This window comes from Panthera pardus, unplaced genomic scaffold (assembly GCF_024362965.1).
Source record: "Panthera pardus isolate Hobbes unplaced genomic scaffold, ASM2436296v1 HiC_scaffold_7, whole genome shotgun sequence".
NCBI lineage: Eukaryota > Metazoa > Chordata > Mammalia > Carnivora > Felidae > Panthera > Panthera pardus.
Genome location: NW_026527002.1, coordinates 51,103,411 through 51,129,158, shown reverse-complemented (window position 1 = coordinate 51,129,158; position 25,748 = coordinate 51,103,411). Strand labels below are relative to the sequence as shown.

At 37.4% G+C, this 25,748-nt stretch overlaps 1 protein-coding gene across 5 annotated transcripts in view; it reads right to left on the bottom strand.

Moving 5' to 3' along the window:
* Positions 1 to 25,748, bottom strand: part of OXR1 (oxidation resistance 1) — a 445,002-nt gene that overhangs the window by 264,039 nt on the left and 155,215 nt on the right. Inside the window, exon 1 of one of the 5 annotated variants that reach the window (XM_019467865.2) lies at positions 15,195 to 15,235. The exons of the other annotated variants lie outside the window; for them this stretch is intronic. Coding sequence (XP_019323410.2) covers positions 15,195 to 15,220 — 26 coding nt within the window. The 5' untranslated portion in view covers positions 15,221 to 15,235. Of the gene's footprint in view, positions 1 to 15,194; positions 15,236 to 25,748 lie in introns of those variants that run through there. 5 annotated transcript variants of the gene reach the window in all.

The following is a 25,748-nucleotide window of genomic DNA, read 5'->3' as shown; positions in this document are numbered from 1 at the left end:
TCCTGCCAGCCTCCTTGACTTGCTATTTTATTTCTCTAAAGTGGATAAAATATGGGCTTAGGAGAACAGGTACTCAGTGGAGTGCAGTGGGAAAGGTACAGTATTTGGACACGGGAGGCTGGAGGTGACCTCAGGTCCACCATTTACTGGTGTTGACAAATCATCTCAAATCCTTTGAGCTGCAGATCTTGCATCTACAAAATGGAAGCAATAAAGGATGGGGAAAGTACAGAAAACAAAGAAGTATTTTAAATGTTAGGTATTGTTATTACCGGAAGGAATGCAGGTGGTTGTGCTACTGAAATTAAGTGATAATTCAAATGTGCTTTTATATATTATCACACTGGACTCTCAAAATAAAGTGGAACAATCATTTCCAGGTCTCCTAAGCACAGAGGAAAAACAGAGTTCAGAGAACTTAGTGCATTACCTAAGGTCACAAAATTAGCAAGGGTCAGAACCAGGTCTATCCTCAGGCAGTGCTCTTTCAGGCAAATCTGTTAACTATCAGCACAAAATTAAATGATAAATTCCACTGATTTTCTGATGTATTAATTGGCTTTAAGACAACAAGATGATGATGCTGAGAAATGAGTAAACATTCCCAACATGATAATGTTTGTGCTGACTGAGATTTGTTGGTCATGGGCTCTTATTAGACTTCTAAATAGTTTAATCAAGGTTTTGTATAGCATTTGCTATTCACTCAGGGAAGCATGTGTTTTGCCAAAGTTTGCCACAGGGACTGAAGAATATACAAATGGATAATGACTGAAACAGAGGGGGAAAAATAAACTAACACATTCAATGCAGAGATAGCAATTAAGAAATTGAACACAATATTTCATTTATGTTTTTACGTGTTGCCTAAAGCACAACAGTCAGACAAACCTTTAAGGTTAATGAAGATTACTATAGGGATGTTAACATTTAAAACTGAAATCTAACTTCATTTCTGTGAAATGACTTGAATTTTGTTAAGTTATTTACAAAGGTAAGTTTTTCTGGAACAGATCATTATCCTTTCCCAAAATTGCTTTGAGGCACACAAAATAAACCAGTAGACCAACCAACCAACAAAAACCTGTCTCTGAGATCACCCAAGACCTTCTATGTATTATAAAAATAATACATTAATAGTACTAACAAAAAAATAAATATGAAAAGGAAATAAATCCATCAATATCCAAGCGCCTTCAAAGTGAGTCAGATAAATGGATAAAGAAGATGTGGTGTATATATATATATGTATACCTTTGTGATCACCAAGTAGTATACCATCGTATATATATATATATATATATGTATATATTATTGTATATATATACATACACACATATATATACACCTATACATATATATATATATATATATGTGTGTGTGTGTGTGTGTGTGTGTGTGTGTATACACAATGGTATACTACTTGGTGATGACAAAGAATGAAATATTGCCATTTGCAACAATGTGTATGCACTAGAGTGCATTATGGCTAAGTGAAATAAGTCAGTCAGAGAAAGACAAATATCATATGATTTTACTCATATGTGGAATTTAAGAAACAAAACGGATGAACAGAGGGGAAGGGAAAGAAAAATAAAATTAAGATAAAAACAGAGAGGGAGGCAAATCATAAGAGACTCTTAACTATAGAGAACAAACTGAGGGTTACTGGAGGGGAGGTGGGCGGGAGGATGGGCTAAAGGGGTGATGGGCATTAAGGAGGGCACTTGTTGGGATGAGCACTGGGTGTAACATGTAAGTGATGAATCACTAAATTCTACTCCTGAAAGTACTACACTATATGTTAACTAACTTGAATTTACGTAAATTTAAAAAAAAAAGTTTTTTTAAATACAAAAAAATAAGGTGAGTCAGTACCATTTTCTCTAAACGTAAGCTTCAAAAATACAGTTCATAAAATATCTTTAGATGTTTCACTTTGTATATTTCTTATAGATGTTAATGAATAACTGTGGCAGTATTAGTCAGATCTGATTCACACTCATTAAGGAGTAACTTCCTTCCGTGCAGTAGAAATACTCATTGTGTTTTTCTGACACTTTGTATAGAATTATCTATTCTGATCTGCACAACAACCCGTAAGGGGAAAGGCAGGTATTATTATTGTCAATTTGCAAGCAAAAAAAAAAAACTTGGAATCAAGAAGAATTCTGTATTTTCAGGTTTAAAATAATTGTAAAGAGCATCTATGTAAACCATGTACCCAATGCTTGACAGCCCTCTGTATCTCCTACTTTGTCTATAAATACATCTAGCAAAGGGTGGGGGGCACACATATCATCTCCAGTGAGAGTATTCTTAAACTGACCAGATCTGAACTTGAGGAAACTTTTCCTATGGTGAACCAAAATCCATTCACATAATCTCAAACCCCGGGCCCTAATTTACCTTTGAGGCCACACAAGACAAATTCAACTGTCCTTGGACAAACAGATTCTGAAATATATATGCTTGGCAACATCTCCCCCGTGTTCTTTCGTTCAGGCTAAACATCTTACTTGTTCAACAATTCTTCCTATCTTAAGTATATATATAATATATAAATAATATATTTTACATTAACTTAACATATACTTACACATTAATTTATGACATCGCTTTATATTTAATAAATATATAATATAACATATAATGTATAATTATACATTTATGTGAATACATGTAAATATCTGTTACAATCTGTATGCATAGGTCCTAAGTACTATTTTTCTCTGTAAGATTTTATACCTGCCTATGGAAGTAGAGCTGAATGTCATCTGATTGTATTTTTTAGCCAAGCCAATATATATTTGAGTAATTACTATATATCCCAAATTTGACCAGCACCTATGGAAAAAAACAAAGTGGTGTAACATATGGTAACTCTCCTCAGTTTATAGTCCAGTTGGAGATACTTAATTTTAAAAGCATATAGAATACTCCAAGTAAAATTAAATACTCTATTATCTGATACTAATTATAACTGCAGTAGGAATTTATAGGATTATCAAGTACAGGTCACATATGCCCCAATTTCTGTCGCTTTGCCCATGGCAGACATTGCTAACAGCCCACTGTACTGAATGCTGAATCCGGATCCATTAACTTTAGAATCCTTCTCTAAGAGAAGTACCTTAAAAGAAGTAATTAAAGCTAAGTCCAGTGGATATCCAGAGTTCATCTGTACCTTGCTAAATTAGCTCTTAGAAAACTGAGAAAATATGTTAAATGTGCTTGACATATTTTCCCTCAGAGTTTATTACTGGTTTTGTTATTGTTATAGGTTATTATTATAGGTTTTTATAGAAATTATTTGTTTTGAAGTGGAATTCTGTATAAGAAGTTTGACTTATGATAACAACATGCTTTAATAAAGTTCCTCAGTGCCCCGTTATAGTTAGAACTTATACTCTTCTTTTTCAGGTTTCTAAATTTACAGTTTAGAAATGACTGAAATAATAGTTTGCCCATCAATAACGACAGAGGGACCTAAATGGACTTCTATAAAACTAGGAATACGATGGGATGTTTTTCCTTTTCCACAAAGGAAACAATAAAGAGAACAGTTAAATATTTTTCCCCAAGGTCACAACTAGACAGACACACACACATGCACACACATATTTAGTATGCTCAATAATTTGATATCCCCCTCAGATATTTTATTTGCAGAGTTACTACAAGATATCTAACTCCTTTTCTATGTTTCTTTGGTTAGGGACTAGTTTAGACAGGCTGAGCCTGAGGACATAAAACATTAAAAGGTGTTTTATCAAAGTTAGTATCATTTTCTTCACCAAACCCTTGGTGGTTCCCTGGTAAAAACTTTATGCCTCTACAATAATTCTGGCCTCAGGGTGTATGGGGGGTGGAGAGCATAAACCCAAAAGAGGCAAAAAGTGACAGCCCAGGGCAAGACAATGGAAGTGTCAGCCTTCCTCTGTTTCCACAGCGCAAGTAGTGTGCACCTGCACCTAGGAAATATCTGATTTGCTCTGGGGATGATTCTGGCTCATCTGTCAGTCACCTGTCTTTCTTAGGCCAAGGTACATGCCTGGTACTTTCTGAGCACAGGGAAGGATTTTGCCTTACAGTAAGTCTTTTCCCTAGTGAGACATAGTAAGGAGAACCCCAAGCTTTGAAAAATCCTAGCAGAGTATATGCTTATTAACTTTTGTAAAATGATAATAGTTATAAAAATAGTTTCACCAGCAAGGTACCTATTTGTCCCAGGCATGAGGCACAGGGATTAGCCATTTTTAGAAAATATTTTTTAAAGCCTCTTAGCCACCATTAGAAATGTTTCTGAAACCAAGGCTACAAGGTGGCCCTATCACTTGACTTGGTAAGGATGTTTTCCAAATGCTAGCAGTGGCATGCAGGAAAGAACCCAGGTCTTTGAGCCTCATTAGAATCCACTGTGCTCTCTTCAATGTAGTCCCCTGATAAGATAACAGGAAGCAGAATATGTACTATGAGTCACGTTTCTTATACATAAAAAGGTGATGACGGCATTCAATCTTGCACTTGGAAACTGACGGTGGCAGCCTCAGACAGTGCACTTAAAGTCTTTGCACATATTTCCAGGTGTAAAGAGATTCTCTGTGATCTATCCTTTGGGTCACTGCCAAGTTGGTGAAGGCACTGATTGAGAGTGCTGGTGTCAAAGGTAAATTTACACTAAGCTGCAAGTGACAGACTAGATCCACGAAGCAAGGACCATCTCTGCCTCGCCAGCCGCTGCATGACTTACACCTAGCTGCAAGCAGGCACTCGATATGCGCTTCATGAGAAGCGAACGGCTGTGGTAAGGTGACATTCAACTCCAGAGCTAGAGGAAAAGAGACACCTATGAGTGCTCTACCTCCCCTTGACTTTTACCATGCACAACACAGCTGGCTGGTGACACAGGGTGAATAATGAAGGCTAACCACGATGTCATTTTTCTGACTGCCTTCAGTAGGTCACATGGAGTGTATTTTACTAAATTAAAAGATTGTTTTTAATGAAAGAAGAAATACATATTTTGGCAACTGATGTGACAGGAAAAACCTGGTGTGTATTAATGAGGTCATGTCATTACGGACATTAAGCTAAATGAACAGCAGCTATGCTAGGTCCTAGGCTTTTTAAGATACTGGCCCACCTTCTTCCTAGTGAAAGGCTGCTGTGTAGGATAGAAAATGCTTAGCTAATTATAGATGGGGACAGGAGGAGAGACGATTACTCCTAACAGTTGGTGCCTCGAGCCCAAGCCATAGTAGTAAAAAGACAAGGTGTTTGGAAGGAAGTCATTATCTTGCTCACCTGAGTCCCAGTGCTTGGCACAGTGACTCGCTCACTGGAAGTACTGAGTAAATTCCTATAACCAATCACTAAATATCAAATGAGTAAATCCTAGTTAAAAGTGGAGAAAGACTGACAACTTTGATTGGAATTATCTAAAAATGTGATAAAAAAAAAAAAGGTACCAATCAGATGTCTTAGCCACTTAATTAGGGGTCAGTTAGTGATACATCTTTATGCAAAATGAACTGAATAAATACTGCAATTTACAGGAAGAAACACACACACACACAATTTATTTATTTGGTTTCTTGGATTCCAGAGTCTCCATTCATCTCTTATCCCTGGTGGACATGGACTCTGATAAGAACCCAGTTGAAGGAGGGGCTGGGCAGAGAGATTAACAAGTTTCCAGAGGCAGTCAAGCAGCTGCCTCATTTCCTGTGACGGGATCTATCACAGATGGATGTTCTGGAGGTTACATAAGCTGCAAAGAAAAAATTCAGGTGAATCTGTGGGGTGGGGAAAAAATGGCTACAATAGCTCTTGAAATGGCTTGTGTGTCTCTTTCCTTCCAACTACACTGATGCTATCAATTTTCAACATAAATATGTTATCGATAAAAATAAAACCAGAGAATGGTACTAGATTTACTCAAATTCAATTATTTGATCATTTTTTCAAGTTTCCCTGTTACTATGTAAATAACCCAATGCTTCTTTTTTTCTTGTAAATAATGTTTACCTGCTCCTACTGGATAGACTAGAAGAATCCCAGAAAATCCTTAATGAAAAGCTATTTAGGAAACATGAGCATGATCATATGACTCAAGGAACAGATTTCAAAAACGTCAGAGGAAGCAGGAAGTGGCTATGGTATGGAAGCACAGGATCTGCAGTCTATTCCTGCTGTCTCCATCCTCTGGGTGACCTAGGATGACTCACATCTCTCTTTCTGAGTGCTTGCAGTGACTCAGTTGTTTTTAAAAAGTTCTCTGTTTAATTCTATATTATGCATAAATTATTTCCTCTGGAAAGCATAATATATGAAATGGTCTTCTTAGTTCCTTCTTCTATCTGTACTTTAAATGAGTTATTTTTTTAATTGTTTTAATGTTTATTTAATTTTGAGAAAGAGAGAGGGTGCAAGCAAGGGAGGGGCAGAGAGAGAAGGAGACAAAGAATCTGAAGCAAGCCCCAGGCTCTGAGCTGTCAGCACAGAGCCTGACGTGCGGTTCGAACTCAAGAACCCATGAGATCGTGACCTGAGTCGAAGTCAGATAGTTAACTGACTGAGCCACCCAGGCATTCCTGGGTGTACTCCAAGTGAGTTATTAACTCCCATTGTTTAGGACACTGAAGTGAAATGTCATTACATTTATAGCATTTAATAGTAAAAAACTAACGATGAAAATATTGTAGAAAATAATTTTCAAAGTTTTGAATTATAGGACCTGACAACAAAGACTTTCACAGCCCAGAAGAAAAAAAAATCTCTATAGGTATTTGGGCATTAGTTTAGGTCTATCAGGAAAACACTAAATGTATCATCTGCAGTATCAGATTCAGTGGATCATAATCTTAAAACACATATCCTCAAATTTCTGTGTAGGAATTATCCAGAATTCCAGGACTCAGAAGCTGTGGCCCCATACTGCACTTCTATCCAGTATCCCCTGTGAAAGGTGCAGGTTGGACCAGAAAACACTTTTAAGGGACACTCTTCCAGGCGGTCATCACCTGTTTCTTTGTCAGTATCTCTTTGAGAGCTATGTTAACATCTATAAATAGAACGACTCATGGGTAACTTTAGGGATTTGGACACAGACTCGCTGCTTGACACTTGTTAATAAAATGAGAAGGCACTTTTAAAGGACAGGCATTTGACCTTGCCTAATGTTTTTATCAATAGACAATGTTTCAACTGAGATTTTCAAGTTTGCTCCTAAAGTTTCTAAAAATGCTTTTCATTGTCTTTTTAAAAGGCTCTAATCTCTTAATTTTAGTGCAAAAATTGTGAAGATGTGAATAACTTTATCAAATAGGTTGTAAAGTACTGCTGAAATGTACACAAATACTAGGTTAGTGAGATTTTGTTTGTTTTTTTTAAAAAAACATAGTCCTCAACCAATGAAAAACTTAAAAGATTCTGATGAAAGCAAAATAACAAGTTCTTTGCTACATGATGCTGAGCAGAGGGCACCAGTCGTATCAAAGCAATAGTATCAGAAGTCCCCCCAGGACAACTTTGGATCAATGTTCTCTCACTCCATACCACTCCACAGTCACAGAGAGGAATGAGATATTATTACATCATATTTATTCAAGTTTTACTGAGAAAGAACTGTGTGCAAGCATCAAGAGCGCAGAGAAAATTGCCACATAGCCAGTTCTTATCCTTGTCCACGGAGTCACAAAAAATGTAAGAAGTGTTAAAATAAGCATATACAAAATGCCCAGAGGGCACCAAAGAGGCAGAAACTGAGTTCATCTGGGGAAGCGAGGAATGCAGGTTTGGAGACGGCTTTTAAACTGGATCACAAAAGGCCAGTGTTGGCTTGAGAATAGAGAAGTAAATTTCATGCAGAGTGAGTAGGAATGAATGCAAAAGCACAGGGCTGTAAAAGTATCTATTCCCATTCACAAAATCTCAAAGTCCAGTGAAAGAGTGTGTGGGATTGAGTGGAGGGGACACAGACTGGAAGGGTAGGCTGGACACAGATTAATAATAGCATGTATTCAGTCCACACACAATTCGCTTACTTCCTTACTTCATCAGTTCTGAGATGGACTTTATTCTTTTCATCTTTAACACCATATCTGTGAATGCATGTAAAAACTTGCAAAGTAGATGCCAGCAGCTTGGAATAAGATCACTTTAAGAAATGTTTCAACACAAATACTCCTATGAAATAGAGAACAATCTTATGTGGAACAAAACATGGATATCAATGACTCAGAAAAGTCAAGCTTTGACGGCAAAGTTTTAAGAACAACCTCAGCTTAGTTAACCTTCACTTATTTTGCTCATATTTTGCTTTTTACTTAGGTGCGAGAGTAACAGATAAAGCCCCCTTTTCCCCCCTAAAAATGTCTAAAAAGTCTTTCAGGAAGAATGAAATTAAAACTCAAAGGGATATCAGAAAGAAAGAACTGTGCCATAGTTTAATGTGCAGATTATTTTTTCTTAGTGGTATGTGAGAAATGTTGTGCTTTGTGATCACAGACATCTTAGATTTGCTAAAACAGGTTACTCAGCACGCAATAGCATGCCGAGGACGTGCCACACTGTGCCAGGCGCTGGGGCTATAATGATGAGCAAGTATGATCTGTTCCAGATCTCACATTGCTTCCAGCCTCCAGTCTTGATGCTGGGCTGAAAGCTTAGACTACGTAGTACATAGGGAGCCCCCAGGGGGTTTTAAGAGCAGGAATGATGTGATGAGATATGTGGTGAAGGAACTTAGCTCTCTCGATGATATACAGGCTGCAGGGCAGGGAAGGAGACGGGTGGTTCAGGGACTAGTTAGAAAGATCTTGAAATCGTTTGTGTGAGATATAATGAGGGCCTGAATTAAGGCACGGCCACAGGCAGAGAAAGAAAGAGGATTTAAGCAACATGATTCCCAATGCTCAGAGTTCTTGATCAAAGAAAACCAGCAGATAATTTAAACTGCCTTCACTGCTTTAAACTGCTGATGGAAATTCAGGATAGTATTTGAGAGCTATTTAATCACCAAACAGATTTTTCACTCTGAAAGTGGTATGTACACTTTGGCCTTAAATCGCCCAACACCGAGGACAAGGCACTGTGGTGAGCCCTAGGAAAACAAAGAATTGAGTCTTCCCAGGTGAAAGGGAGAGAGATCAACAGATGATGTGATTACCCCAGTGTGTGGTGTGCAGTAATAGAGAACTAAGGGAGGCAGTGGGAGAGCTCAAAGGGGAAGCACTGGCCAGAGGTGGGAATCATCTCCAAGGGGGAGTCACATGGGACCAGACGCTTGTAGAAGCAGTACAAAGAGCCCACAAGGTAGGCATTGCAAGAAAGAGGGTTCTGGGTGGAGGTAAGCCTGTGTAAAAACAGAGCTGAGAAAGAGCAAAGCGTATAGAGAGTAATTTTCAATATATAGACATGCTTACTGACAGTGGTGAGAAACAAGGGGGCCTTTAACCCAAGGGACCTTACATCACATTAAAGTGTTTCAATTTCATTCTAGAGCACTATAGACCCACTAAAGGAACATATTTATAGACCCACTAAAGGAACAAATGCCGATATTTCCACTGAAACGGGCCTTTGAAAAATTTTAGGACTCTAAATTGGATTACATATAAAATCAACCCTAAAAAGAGTTTTCAGCAAGTTACAAAATAAATGATAAAATGCAAGGAAAGAGATGACTAGTAAGTCCTATTAAAGTATGCAATTAGTTTAAAATGCTTCTGGGGCGCCCGGATGGCTCAATCGGTTGGGCGGCCAACTTGGGCTCAGGTCATGATCTCACAGCTCCTGAGTTCAAGCCCTGCCTCGGGCTCTGTGCTGACAGCTCAGAGCCTGGAGCCTGCTTCAGATTCTGTGTCTCCCTCTCTCTCTGCCCCTCTCCTGCTCACACTCTGCCTCTCTCTCTCTCTCTCTCTCTCTCTCTCTCAAAAATAAATAAACATTAAAAATTTTAAAAATAAAATAAAATGCTTCTGAAAAAGCGAAGTGCTGGGAGCAGTAAACTGCTGACCAATTTAAAATCCTGTTTCTTTACAAGTCCAATTTCAAGGAATGTGTGGCTCTGTTTTCAGAATTATTCCATGACGCACTTTGATGTAATGGAAAAGGTGTCCATAGATACTGAGCGGTCTAAAGATCCTTTTTTGTAAAGACAGCAACATATGGGAAATTTTCCCAGTTTATTCAAAGTTTCTCTCATATTTCTACACATAGTATGCCTAAGGATATAAAATAAAAATGATTATTTTAACATCACCGTGTTGGTTTGCGATCATGTTTACAGAAAAGATTTAAAAATCGTGCTGTTTTTGAGTTCAGACTTACATGGATTTCACAAATTTAAGAAACTAGAAAGCCATATAAAATTTAGCTAATATCATCTTCTCTTTTGGATATATGTTTGGCATCCATGTTGTATCATTTTAAAGTTACCATCGAAGAATGAATGAAGTTCATTTGTCCTGAGTCTTTGATTACACACATGACCTTCTGAAAAAGAACTATCAAATGCTGATGGAGTCAGAGACAAGACCACGGTTTGTGTGCTTCACACAAAAAACTGTTTTGAAATACGTGGCAGACTTTGGGGCCCCGAACTGTGTTCACAGCAGGCATCTAGTCCAGTGTACTGCCCTGCCTCACATAATCTCATGTCCTCGTGTGGTTTTAGCTACTCACTGCTTGAGCATTGCAGCAGCCTTCCTGATGGTATCAACCATATTTGGTATTTACACGTGCGAGTCCACTTCACCCACTAACCTGTATAACTCTGAAGAACAAGAATCGTATTTTCTTCATGTTGGAATCTTTTTGTAACAAAAAGTCAAATGCCTTGCCAAAAAGAAGCTAAAAAAATCTATGTTGAAGTAAATTACAGATGTGTACAATACTTAACAATTTTTATTGCTAGTCTCAATAGATAGTAACATTTCTAGAAAACAAAATTTCGTACTATATAAACTTTGTTTCTTAGTGACATTTTTAATTTTTTTTTAATGTTTATTTTTGAGAGAAAGAGCACAAGCAGGGGAAGGGCAGGGAGAAAGGGAGACACAGAATCCAAAGCAGGCTCCAGGCTCTGTGCTGACAGCACAGACACAGGGCTCAAACCCATGAACCGTGAGATCATGACCTGAGCCAAAGTCGGACGCTTAACCAACTGAGCCACCCAGTCACCCCTCTTAGTGCTATTTCTGAATCATTAATGCTCCCACCAGCATAAGTCAAACATCATCAGAACCAACATTTGAAAAACAAGAAAAACCATCCTATTATTCTGAATTAAAAATAATTTTCAGACAAATTGCTTTAATACTGGGGGGCACCTGGATGGCTCAGTTGGTTAAGTGTCTGACTTGGGCTCAGGTTCGGCTCAGGTCATGAACTCACTGTTCGTGAGTTCGAGCCCTGCATCAGGCTCTGTGTTGACAGCTCAGAGCCTAGAATCTGCTTCGAATTCTGTGTCTCCCTCTCTCTCTGTTCCTCCCCCGCTCACATTCTGCCTCCCTCTCTCTCAAAATTAATTAAAGATTTAAAAAATTAAAAAAAAAACCCGAACTTGCTTTGAAGTGAATGATTATGTGTACACAAACTTTCTCAAAATGTCAAAATTATAAGAACAAATCCTTGATTCTAAATAGTACATGTTTAAAGAATGACATGTTTACTGGACATGTTTACTTCGACATGTTTTCTGGATAAGTTTTTGTTTCCGAGTCGAATTCATCTGTATAACTAAAATACATATTTACATTACAGCCAGCATATACACTTGTAAGATTTCCGATATTATGCGCTCTGAGGCAGCCCTAGACTCCAGATGGCCCAGAATAGAATGTTCAGAGTATCAGAGTATCAATGTTAAAACTAACATTCTCAGATGATTGTATTCTTGTCATCCTCAAGAACACACACACACACACACACACACACACACACACACACACACACACACACACATAATACTAAACCCTGAGTGAATAAACACAATGTAAATTCTTTTTCAGACATTTAAGATGTGAATGGAATTAGGCTCCACATCTCTAGCTTTGATGGGTCCCACAGGAGCACAAAGAATGTGTTACCTTCTCTCTCATTTCCCAATTCCTGACGGAACCAGTTCTCACTATCCTTGCTGCTTTCCAGAATACTGCCAGATAAGCAAACTTGCTTTAATTCTAGAAGCAGGAAAAGTTAAACAACCCAATGAGCTGCTTGTTCTTGAGAAATAAGAAAATGGAATTTTCTGAGGCACAAAGGAGAAACACTCATCATTGGGAAAAAAAAGAAAAATCCCTCTCAGAGCTCTATTAAATAGAAATACAAAAATATTTCTGGAATAATTCTCCTAAGCTCGCGAGGTACCAAGATGGCTTAGAGATGTCTGTTCACTCTATATGAAATACTGGTTGGTGCCACAGGAGGTGTGGGACTTTGTTATATAAACTGTTGCATCAGCCATGGGAAGGATATTCTTATAGAGAATATCCCCAGCAATGTGTTTATCTCAGAGCTTCCTGTCCTTGTTTATTGTTTTGATTGCTTTTGTTTCTCCTTTCCAATCCAAAGTTTAGGACTGCAATGATTTAGTGCATCTTTCTCCTATGAGTAAAGTTTAACATTACATGGACATTTCCTAATTTTTACATTTCCTAAGTCCTTCTGGTTCTCTTCAAGGAATCTAAACTTAAGATACTACATACAGTCAAACATGATGATATCAATTATAGTCTTAAAAGTGATGGGAGCATTGAAATGTGCACTTGGGATGTGGCCAGGCATGATTTTTATCAAGTAATCACTAATAAATTACAGTATTATGAGGAATGCCTTCATAATCACACCTTAGCTTTGGTTAAAGCATCTAGCTCATCTCACTATCAGGTGTCTATTTCAAACACTTAAAACAACTGATCATTCACTTATTCAAACATCCATCATAACATGAATCAATTATGGCATATCCATCCCATGAAATATTATATAGGAATGCAAAGCTGAGCTATAATTACACTGGCCTGGAGTACACATCACTCTACTGTGATAGGTAATTTAGTAAAATACCAAATTTCAGAGTAATGTTCATAGTATATTGTTATTTTTGTTTAAAATATGTATGCATGTGGGAGAGTACACAGGTGTTGTTTAAGTCTGAAGAAAAATGTGGAAGGATATTCTTCACTGCCAGGAGAGTATTACTTAAAAAGGGGATGCAACATAATTTTTTCCTTATACATGTATATAGTGTTTTATTTATATGAATAAGAACATGTTTTGTAAGTGTGACTTACTAATGAAGAAAGTGCAAGGAGAATTTTTAAAAATTAATCTTGGACTGAATATGTTCTAACTTTTCAAATTTATTAATTACCAAGCTACTATTGACCCTATTGCTACATTTACTAGTTGTGTAATGTTGGGATATGTATTTACTCTTTTTATACCTCAGTATACTGATTACTGCAATAGTAATTATTACACCAATCTCACAGAAGTGGCTGTGATAACTGCTGATACACAGAAAGCACAGAATGTTCGCTTGTATTAAACAGTAACTGCCATCGTCTAATATAAGTGGTGGTGTATCTGGGACTATTTCTAAAGAAATACTTTGCTAAAGTTTCTGGAAGACATCACTGGTTTTGTGACTAAAGCATGTTCTGTGTAACTACCTGCTTTTTGGCTCAGAACTTTGGATAGTTTTCCTCATTTAAATGTTGGCGGAAGGAAGGCAAGAACTGCAAGTATTTCTCATTATTAAACAAAGAGTCAAAAGTGATCAAAGGGATATATCATCTGCTGTAGCGGGTTAATTCTTAATTAGGAAAGTTTAACTTCTAAAATTTCTTTTTAATTCAAGCAAAATCTATGTTTTTAATTAAGTTTCCAGACGATTGTGGTTTTCTAGCTTCCAAGATGCAAATTCATGGTCAACTATAAATATCAACCAGGCAGCAGAATGCTAATTAAGTAATCTAGTTAAATACTCGAGTTTCAAAAATTATGTCCTTTTCCCAACCTACCCCCTTGCAAACTTCATATAAGAAGAAAGAAAAAGCTTTGATTATTTAAAATAATGTAAGATAATTTTGATACTTGAATAATGTTAAAAATATCAATACTGTTGACTGCATCTTACTGAAATAAAGAAAAAGAAAATGCAGTCTTATAGCAAAAGGAGAATTATTATTATTATTATTATTATTAGTGAGTAAAGGGAATTTAGTTTAGTTCTGAGGGTGGGAGATGAGTTTCTGCACGTCTACGATATCCAATATTCTAAAAGATCCCATGGAGCACATGGGTGGCTCAGTCGGTTAAGCGTCTGACTTCGTCTCAGGTCATGATCTCATAGTTCGTGGGTTCGAGCCCCACGTCAGGCTCTGTGCTGACAGCTCAAAGCCTGAAGCCTGCTTCAGATTCTGTCTCCCTCTCTCTATACCCCTCCCTGGCTCACACTCTGTCTCTCTCTCTCTCTCTCAAAAATAAATAAACATTAAAAAAAATTTTCAAAGATCACATAGGCATCCACCACTGCCCAGAAACAACTGAAAAGCAAGAATATCCAATAGATTTCTATGTTGCTACACCTACTCCATTTTGTTCATTTAAAACAGAAAGTGCTCAGAAAGCTATTATTCTCAGAGAAACATAAATAAAACTTTTCACGTAATTTTCACTTTTTAAGTAACCATTTAAAAATGATTTTAAATAATGTAGTAAGCTCAATACAACATACTGAAATATATAAGTGCTTACAATAGTTTTAATGTAAAGTAAAATGTATGATGATCTCCCCATGCCATTTAAATCATTTAAAGCATACAGCAAGAGGTGTTAGTAACTGGTGACGCCGAGATAAAAATAGGAGAAATATCATTTAAAAATTACAAAGCATTATGGTTTTGAAAGGTATCAGATGTAATGGATATAGCAAACCAAGCAGGTCAGAAAGGTTTTCTCTTTCTATAGTACCTATGCCTTTGGCAGGCTGCCTTGTTCTTGGTCCCATTTCACCAGGAAACAAATGGCTACAGAAATCCATATGTTTGCTCCCATAAGCACAAAGATTTGATTTCCCACTTGCACAGAAATCAGAGATCAATTTGATAATGGAACTAGGAAATGTTTCTGCATAATAACAGAGGAAGTAACAACAGACAAAGCTGGTAGATCCCACCTACCCTGGGCTGTTTTTGTCCTTCGTCATTTCTGTGCAGGTGAGCAGGCAACCTTATAGCTGTGTGGGAGCCCAGTCTGATCTGATAAGTGTTCTGTTACCCGTGTGCCTGGCACTTGATGTCTCACAAGCTCCACCCACACCTCCACCAAGGGCCAGCGGTTGGGGGAGGAGCCAGTATGCAGAAAAGCATCCGAGGAAAAAGGGACCCTAAAGTCCACACAGCAAGCTGTTATCCCCCGAATAGAAAATGCCGTTTAGTAAGTACAAGGAAGCCGGGTGTTAAATGCAGTTGTTCTTTACTCATTTATGTGAGAAATATGCTTCTATGAGTGTGTTTTTCTTTATAGCATATAATTTAAACCATACAATAAGAGATATTAGTCAATGATAGGGAGCACTAAGGTGAAATTTCCTTGTAGCATACAAAGAAAACACAGAAACAATTTAGAGATAGTAGCAATATCAGACTTTTAACCACCAAAGAATAACATTGATGTCTACACCATTCTCATTATAATTCACTCACTGCATTCTTACTAAGTGCTAGGCATTGTGCTAAGTGCTTTAAATGTATTACTTAATTAATCTCAGTGGCCTGTGAGGTAGGTACTACTCATATTTTCATTTAACAGAAGGAAGAATGGAATATTTAGCAAGTTGAGGAACTCGCTTAAGGTCAAATAACTAGTAATTGGCAAAGATGGGATTTGAACTCTGCGTTTTAAGACTCCTAAGACTGACTTCCTGACCACTTTATCATATTTCCCTCACATTGTTACATTACTTTCAGTAGATCCCTCATGCCACCAGAACGCTCTTCCTGATTATTAAAAGAAAAATACTTAGATAAGATATATTTAGTGATTTAATGTGAAGCGTTACAACAGATAAGCCTCATTACTGTTGAATTAATACCCTCAAAAGGTTTTAAATGCCTTTAAAGAAATATTTAACCTTTAATGTGTTTTCAAAATCTGGGGTGTAGATGATAAAATAATAAAAGTCTGCAACTCATCACCAAAAAAAAAAACCAAAACAAATAATTCAATTAAAAAATGGACAGAAGACATGAACAGAGATTTCTCCAAAGGAGACCTACAGATGGCCAGCAGATACATGAAAAGATACTCAACATCACTCATCATCAGGGAAGCACACATCAAAACCACAACAGGATATCACCCCCCACCTGTCATAATGACTAGAGTCAAAAACATAAGAGACTCTTAACTACAGAGAATAAACTGAGGGTTGCTGGAGGGGTGCTGGGTAGGGGGATGAGCTAAATGGGTGACTGGCATTAAGGAGGGCACTTGTGATGGGCACTGAGTGTTATATGTTAGTGATGAATCATTAAATTCTACTCCTGAAACCAATACTACACTGTATGTTAACTAACTTGAATGTAATAAAATCTTGGGGGCGCCTGGGTGGCTCAGTTGGTTAAGTGTCCAACTTCAGCTCAGGTCATGATCTCGCAGTTTGTGAGTTCAGGCCCCGCATCAGGTTCTGTGCTGACAGCATGGAGCCTGGAGCCTGCTTCAGCTTCTGTGTCTCCCTCTTTCTGCCCCTCCTCCACTCACTCACTCTCTCTCTCAAAAATAAACATTAATTTTTTAATGAAATCTTGTTTTAATAAAATAAATACACACACACAAGAAACAACAAGTATTGGCGAGGATGTGGAGAAAAAGGAATTCTGAAATGTTGGTGGGAATACAAACTTGTGCAACCAGTATGCAAAACAGCATGGAAATTCCTCAAAAAATTAGAAATAGAATTACCATATGATCCAGTAATTTCACTACTGAATATATACCCAAAGAATATGAAAACACTAGTTCTGAAGGATACATGCACCTCTATGTTTATTGCTGCATTATTTAAAATAGCCAAAATATGAAAGCAACCCAAGTATCCATCAATAGATAAATGGATAAAGATGATATGGTATGTATATAATGGAATATTACTCATCCATAAAAAATAATGAAATCTTGCCATTTCCAACAGCAATGGGATGGATCAAGAGGGTATAATGAACTAAGTATATGTATATACTTATGAGGGTATATATGGGTATATGAAGTATATGAGGATATATGAAATAAGTCTGTAAGAGAAAGACAAATACCATATAATTTCACTCATATGCTGAATTTAAAAAAACAAAACGAACCAAGAAAAAAAAAGAGACAAACAACAAAAACAGACTCTTGGGGCACCTGGGTGGCTCAGTTGGTTAAGCATCCAACTTCAGCTCAGGTCATGATCTCACAGCTTGTGAGTTCAAGCCCTGCATCTGGCTCTGTGCGGACAGCTTGGAGGCTGGAAAAATTTTAAAACCAAGACTCTTAAATATAGAGAACTTGTGGTTAGCAGAAGGGAGGTCAGGGGGCAGGGCATTGTGTGACATAGATGAAGGGGATTAAGAGTTCACTTATTGTGATGAGCACTGAGTAACTTATAGAATTGGTGAAACAATATAGCATTGTACGTTGACTATACTGAATTTATTTATTTATTTATTTAGCTATACTGAATTTTTAAAAAAATAATTACAATAAAGAAATAAATTTGAAATGTGGAAGTACACTAAAAACATTAAGGCACAGATAGAGCAAATATGAAAACCAGATAATAAGATTCAAGATTCAAGCAGTGTAATGGGAAACAAAGATCCTTTCACACCTGAATAGGACTGACAAATCAAGGCAGTACGTCTCAGTATTTAAACAATGATCATAGTCATGACCCTGAGTTATCAATATTTCTAAAGTCAGGAAAACATGACATACTTTTTAAAAAGCTGTCCTTCAAAGTTATTTTAAAAGTTATTTGTGCTAAGCTGATCATTCTCATGAAGGTATAAATTCCCTTAGGAGTTTTTAAAAGCCCCCAGAACCTTCAATATAATGGATTCTCTTCACGTGTTTGTTAAACAAATTAAAGGAGTGTATATGTAAAATCTGGAAAACTCTGAGACAGACAAAACATTAGAATTAGTGACATCCCTGCATTACCACTTAGGAGCAATCATTTGTTGAACTCCTTCTATAAGCTAGTAACGCTGCATATGCCATTACTAATAAACAACAACACAGAAAAAAATAAACACTGGTATCCCTATTTTACAGACAAGGAAACTGAGATGTTGAAAATTTATGTAACTTACCCAAGTTCACAAAACATGTAATTAGCAGAGCCAGGATTCTAACTCAGAGTGCTTGATCCCAAAGCCTGGGATATCAATATCTATGTATTAAATTAATTTCAGAATCAGTTTTATTTGATTTTATTTCAATTTTAAATATTATCCACATGTGCTTAATCTTTGCAACATGGTCTAATATTTATATCTTCATAAAAGACAGGGAGATAAAATGTGTTTTCAATTCCATTTCATAGAGGATTACCAAAACTAGAATGGTTTTTATCAGTTGAAAATAAAAAGTAATCAAGTCTGGTTAAAAATATTCTGTAAACGTGGTCCTTAGATATAAGGACCAGCATCATCACAAATACAAGGAGCACAAAGAGTAAAACATAGGTCATTTAAAGGATAGGTTGGGGTGGAATGAAAACTTAGATTTCTTCCACCAAAAATCATTGCAAAAATTCAGTTTCTAAGTGGAGAAGCCCCCTAGGAGTTCAGGGAAGCATGAAATAGGATAGCCCCAGGGCATTTCCACACCTTGACTGGTGAAGAGAACCAGAAATGAGAGCAGTGTCTTCAGACTACAGACCAATCTGTTAGGCAGCCACATTTGCACACAACCAGGGGTCCTCCTTGCTGACTTCTAGAAGGCTAGAGTGAAGGGGAGATGAGCCACCTCTCATCACATTCCTACTTTTCACTCTCATCCATCTGCTCAGACTGGAGAAGCAAACTGTCACAAAGCCAACCTCCGTTTCACAGCCTAGGAAGAAAGGCCTCTGTCTGCTTCCCTCTGCACACGCTGGGGTTTGCAAATTATGCCCCGACTGTGGTCTGTCTTGTTAATGCTTCTATTCACCAGCACCCCTACCCCACGAGAAGTTAAGGCCAACTTGCTTGTAATGTAGGACCTAACCTGGTGCCACAAAACGATCTGGTTTTGCCACTCTACTTCAGGAGGAGCTGTTTTCACTGCCCTTTAAGAGAAGAACAGGAGTAAGATATCTCTTGCCAAGTGTAGAAATTTTCCTAAGGCTTTGCAATCTGAACAGTGCTAAGCTGTGAACTAATTAGCATGGGTGTCCTTTTATTTCTTTCCTGAACATTTTTAATCAGGTAAAATCTGCATAAGTAGACATCTAGAGTAAACTTCAAAGGTAAGAAAAAAAGTCTAAAAAGGTAACAGACACTGGGCATAGATGGAAATCAAGGAGGATGTCCAAGGATGTCCTTGGCAAAAATGGGGGGAGTGTGCATAGGAGACAGGCATGGCAATGAGGCTGGTATTATTTCAGCACAAGCTGGATGTGGTGCCATCTGGGGTGCTGCCTTGAAACATGACCTAGTTAATAATGAGTACTTCCCAAACTATGGGCACGCGGCTGCTAGCTTCAGTGCCCTGCAGATGGATTCGCTGGCACTATGGAAACGCTAATGTTTGGACAGACTCTTGGAATTTAGCAGTTGGGCCTCATGATACTTTTCACAACCACATCGTTAGTTTGTCTTACCATGATTCAGAGTTCACCCTTCTTGGGTATTTAGTGCCTAAATAAGCCTCTTAAATGACTACAGACTTGTCACCAGCCTGTGAAGTTCTACTAGAAATAAAATAGGTGAGATTGGGCTGTTTTGTCCAATGTGCTACGAGGTTCTTTAATAACAGGAAAGCAGGTGGATATTATCAGAACTGCTTCAGTAGTTGCGATTTAATTCCTACAAATAAAAGCCTCTGTTGGCAGACTCATTAGACGAAGGATTTAAAAACATCAGAAAAAGAACTCTCCTTGAATTCCTAATGCCTATTGCCCAAGGTCATATCTAATGTATTTTATGCTTGTTCTTAAATATGTGATTTATATTAAATTATCTCAATGCTAACATTCTGTATGGTGTGTATAGATGGTGGGGATGTGTGTGTGTGTGTGTGTGTGTGTGTGTGTACACATAAAGTTTCTACAAAAATTTTGGAATTAAATTTTTGAGATGGTAAGTTCCTTTTTAAAAACTCAAACAAGGATTGGGGAGCCTGGGTGGCTCAGTTGGTTAAGCGTCTGACTTCAGCTCAGGTCATGATTTTGCAGTTCACAACCTCAAGCCCTGCATCAGGCTCTGTGCTGACAGCTCAGAGCCTGGAGCCTGCTTCGAATTCTGTCTCCTTCTCTCTCTGCCCCTCCCTTGCTGTCTGTCTGTATCTCTCTCTCTCAAAAATAAATAAACTATATTTATTTAAACTAAGATCAGCTATAAAAATACACAACGTTAACAGTCATACTTGGAAATGGTATGAGTTGGGAAGGTGTTAATTATTTTTATACATTTAACCTGAGAATAATAATTGATGGAAGGGTTGCCTGGGTGGCTCAGTTGGTTGAGTGTCTGACTCTTGATTGCAGCTCAGGTCGTGATCCCAGAGTCATGGGATCAAGCCCCACATCGGGTTCCACACTAAGTGTAAAGTCTGCTTAAGATTCTCTCTCCGTCTCTCTCTCTCTCTCTCTCTCTCTCCCTCTCTTTCTCTCCCCCGTCCTCGCCTCTCTCCCCTGCTCACTCTCTCTCTCTAAAAAAAATAATTGATGAAAAAACATGGATCATTTGGTTAACATACTGTACTGGTATTTTGATTTCAATGTAGCACTACTTTATATTTTGATATGTTTTCCTAAGATGAAACATAAACCTTGATTTTATTACTATTATTTTAAAATTCCAAGTCTTTTCAATATATTTAACTGCCTTGGGGTGCCTGGGTGGCCCAGTCAGTTGAGGGTCCAACTCTTGATTTCAGTTCAGGTCATGATCTCAGGGTTGTGGGATCAAGCCCCACTTCAGGTTCTGTGCTGGAAATGCAGCCTGCTTGGAATTCTCTCTCTCTCCCCCTGTCTCTGCCCCCCCGACTCACATGTGCATGCACTCTAATAAAATACACACACACACACAAACACACATTTAACTGTCTATATCAAAAGAGTTAATAACTATAAACCAAATCCAATACCTTCCTAAAAAGAAATAGAGGAGAGTAGAAAGTTTGGACAGTAACCTATTCATCAGGAGTCTGATATTTTTCATATGCATGTACAGGCCTAAGGTAAAATTTACCAATCAAATTGTAATGAGATGGAAGTTATTTTACCATCTAGTACAGAAAGAAATGAAAATCTCTTTTTATTCTTAACTATACACCTGTAATCGTTCATTAGTAAAATCAGCAGTGCTTTCATCATGTAAGGAAAAGAAAATCACATTTTCATTAAAGATTGTGCCAATTGCCCTATGATATTTATTAGTACTAAGGACAGTTGTGCAGTGGTACCTAGGACATCCCTGAGCACAGCTGCCCAGGAAATGCCGCACACTTTTCTTCAGAGCAGAACCTATTCTACCGTAGTTTTTAGGTGTGGGTGAAGGTGTAGGAATAAACCAATCAATTATAAATCTGTAATATCTAGACAACACTCTGGAGTTTGAAAACTGTTCTTCACTTTGGAAACTACCAATGCAGTTCCACTGACTAAGTGCACCACTATCAGTCCCCTCAATGGAAGAGACAGCAGATACTCTCTCCATTTTACTGAAGCTGAAATAAAAAGTCAATAGAGTGAAATTTTATTCATGCCTCCAAATGATAATTGGCCACAATAAAACCTCACTTATTCAGCAACTTCAACTATCCAGAACTCAGAGGTTGATTTTCAAATTCACAAATTCTCAAAGACTTTATCCACAGGAGTGTTCTGTGTGCAGAACTTAATTAGAACTGTACCTATAATAGAACAGATCAATGAAATCAGGAACTGGTTCCTTAAAAAAAAAATTAATAAAATTGTAAACTTCTAGCAGGACTTACAAAACGAAAAAGAGACAAAGAGACAAAGAGATCCTAAATAGGTAAAATCACAAATGAGAAACGAGAAATAACAACCAACACCACAGAAATACAACCAATTATAAGAGAATATTATGAAAAACTATATGCCAACAAACTGGACAACCTAGAAGAAATAGATGAATTCCTAGAATATAAATAACCAAAACTGAAACAGGAAGAAATAGACAACTTGAACAGACTGATAACCAGCAAAGAAATTGAATGAGTAATCAAAACACTCCCAACAAATAAAAGTTGAGGACCAGATGGCTTCACAGGCAAATTCTAAAAATTTAGAGAAAAGTTAATACCTTTTCTTCTCAAACTATTCCAAAAAATAGAAAAGGAAGAAAAACTTCCAAATTCATTCTATGAGGCCAGCATTACCCTGATATCAAAACCTAGATAAAGACATCACTAAAAAAGAGCACCATAAGACCAATATCCCCGATGACCACAGATGGAAAAATCCTTAGCAAAAGATTAGCAAATTGAATCCAAAAACACATTAAAAAAAAATCATTCACCACCATCAAGTGGGATTTATTCCTGGGCTACAAAGGTGTTTCAGTGTTTGCAAATCAATCAACATGATGGATCACACTAATAAAAGAAAGGATAAGAACCATAGGATCATTTCAACAGATACAGAAAAAGCATTTGACAAAGTATAACATCGATTCATGATAAAAATCCTCAACAAAGTTAAGTTTAGAGGGAACATACTTCAACATAATAAAGGCCATATTTGAAAAACTCATAGCTGACATAATCCTACATGGGGAAAAACTGAGAGCTTTTCCTCTAAGGTCAGGAACACAACAGGGATATTCACTCTCACCACTTTTATTCAACATAGTACTGCAAGTCCTAGCCACAGCCATCAGACAACAAAAAGAAATAAAAGGCATCCAAATCATCAAGGAAGAAGTAAAACTTTCACTATTTGCAGATGGCATGATACTATACATAGAAAACCTAAAAGACTCCACCAAAAAACTGCTAGACCTCATAAATATATTCAGTAAACTCACAGGATACATAATGAATGTACAGAAATCTGTTGCATTTTAATGCACCAATAATGAAGCAGCAGAAAGACAAATTGCACCAAAAATAATAAGATAACCTAAGAATAACCCTAATCAAAGAGGTGAAAGATCTGTACTGTGAAAATTATAAAACACTGATTAAAAAATAATTGAAAAGGACAGAAGTAAATAGAAAGACATTCCATGCTCTTTGGAAAAGCAAATATTGTTAGTGTCTATACTACCCAAAGCAATCTATAGATTTAATGCAATTTGTATTCAAATACCAACAGCATCTTTCACAGAACTAGAACAAACAATCTTAAACCTTTTGAGGAACCACAAACGAACCCAAATAACTAAAGCAATCTTGAAAAAGAAAAAGAAAGCTGGAGGCATCACAATTCTGGACTTTAAGTTACACTTCAAAGCTTTAGTAGTCAGGGCGCCTGGGTGGCTCAGTTGGTTAAGTGTCTGACACTTGATCTCTGGCTCAGGTCATAACCTCATGCTTTGTGAGATGGAGCCCTGCCTCAGGCTCTGACCTGACAGTGCTGAGCTTCCCTGGGATTCTCTCTCTCTCCCTCTCTCCCCCTTCTGCACTCACACACTCTCTCTCAAAATAAATAAATAAACATCTTTTTAAATGTCAAAACCATATGGTAGTGACACAAAAATAGACACATATATCAAGAGAACAGAATAGAAAACCCAGAAATGAACCCACAATCATATGGTCAATTAATCTTTGACAGAGCAGGAAAGAATGTGCAATGGGAAAAAGGCAGTCTGTTCAACAGATGATGTTGGGGAAAACTGGACAGCAACATGCAAAAGAATGAAACTGGACCACTTTCTTACATCATACTCAAAAATAAATTTGAAATGGATGAAAGACCTAAATGTGAGATCTGAAACCATAAAAATCCTAGAGGAGAACACAGCCAGTAACTTCTTTGACATGGGCCATAACTTCTTTTTAGATAATGTCTCCTGAAGGAAGAGAAACAAAAGTAAAATTAAACTACTAGGACTTCATCAAAATAAAAAGCTCCTGCAAAGTGAAGGAAATAATCAACAAAACTAAAAGGCATGTATGGAATGGGAGAAGATATTTGCAAATGACTTATCCAATACAGTTAGTATCCAAATTATAGAAAGAACTTATGAAACTCAACACCCAAAAAATGAATAATCCAATTAAAAGTGAGGCAGAAGACATCAATAGACTCATACGTGGAAATTAAAAAACAAAACAAGGGCGCCTGGATGGCTGAGTCGGTTAAATGTCTGGCTCTTGGTTTCGGTTCAGGTCATGATCTTGCAGTTTCCTGAGTTCCAGCCCCATGTTGGGCTCTGCACTGGCAGCATGGAGCTGGCTTGGGATTCTCTCTTTCTTCCTCTCTCTCTCTCTTTGCCCCTCCCCCACTCACACTGTCTCTATCTCTGTCAAATAAACAAATAAAATTTTAAAAGATAATAAAAAATAAAAACAAAACACAGAAGCAAAGGGGAAAAAAGAGAAAGACAAACCGAGAAACAGACTCTGAACTATAGAAACACACTGATGGTTACCAGAAGGGCGGAGCGGGTGAGGGAACAGGTGAAATAGGTGATGGGGATCAAGGAGTGCACTTGTGATGAGCACTGGGTGATGAATGGAAGCGCCAGATCACTATCTTGCACACCTGAATCTAATATAATACTGTATGTTAACTCACTGGAATTTAAATAAAAACTAAAAGAAAAGAACTAAATGTAAAACTGTACTTTTATTAATCTCAGAGGCATGGCTATCTGGTTTCAAGTGATTTGTTCCTTCTCCCGCTGAAGTTTGCAAGATGCAACTCACAAATGTTTGGATGGCAAGTCAGAAGGTGGTTGAAGTGGGTGGGAGTCCCTATTAAAGGCCAGCACATGCGTAACTGCTATATGGGAAGAGTCCGGAAGAAATGGATTCAGAAAGCACAGTGGTTTAGAACCCCAGATGTAAAAGCATTTGTAAGAAAATTACACTAAATAAAACAAAACCAATTAAAAACCTACAAGAATAAAAAGCCAAAGACATAAATACAATTTTGTTTTTAAAAAAAATTTTTTTAATGTTTATTTTTGACAGAGAGAGAGAGAGAGAGAGAGAAAGAGAGAGACAGAGCATCAGCAGGGGAGGGGCAGAGAGAGAGGGAGACACAGAATCCGAAGCAGGCTCCAGGCTCTGAGCTGTCAGCATAGAGCCCGACGTGGGGCTCGAACTCACAGACCTCGAGATCGTGACCTGAGCCGAAGTTGGATGCTCAACTGACTGAGCCACCCAGGCGCCCCGATATAAATACAATTTTCAAAAGCAAATGTCTTCTAAATATTAACAACAACAATGCAATCAATGCAATTATCATTACCCATTCTTTGTCTCAGGATGGGATTCTAAGAACCTTTTGTGTATTATGTCATTTAATTATCTCAACAACAATGGGAATGAGACTTTTATTAAATCTA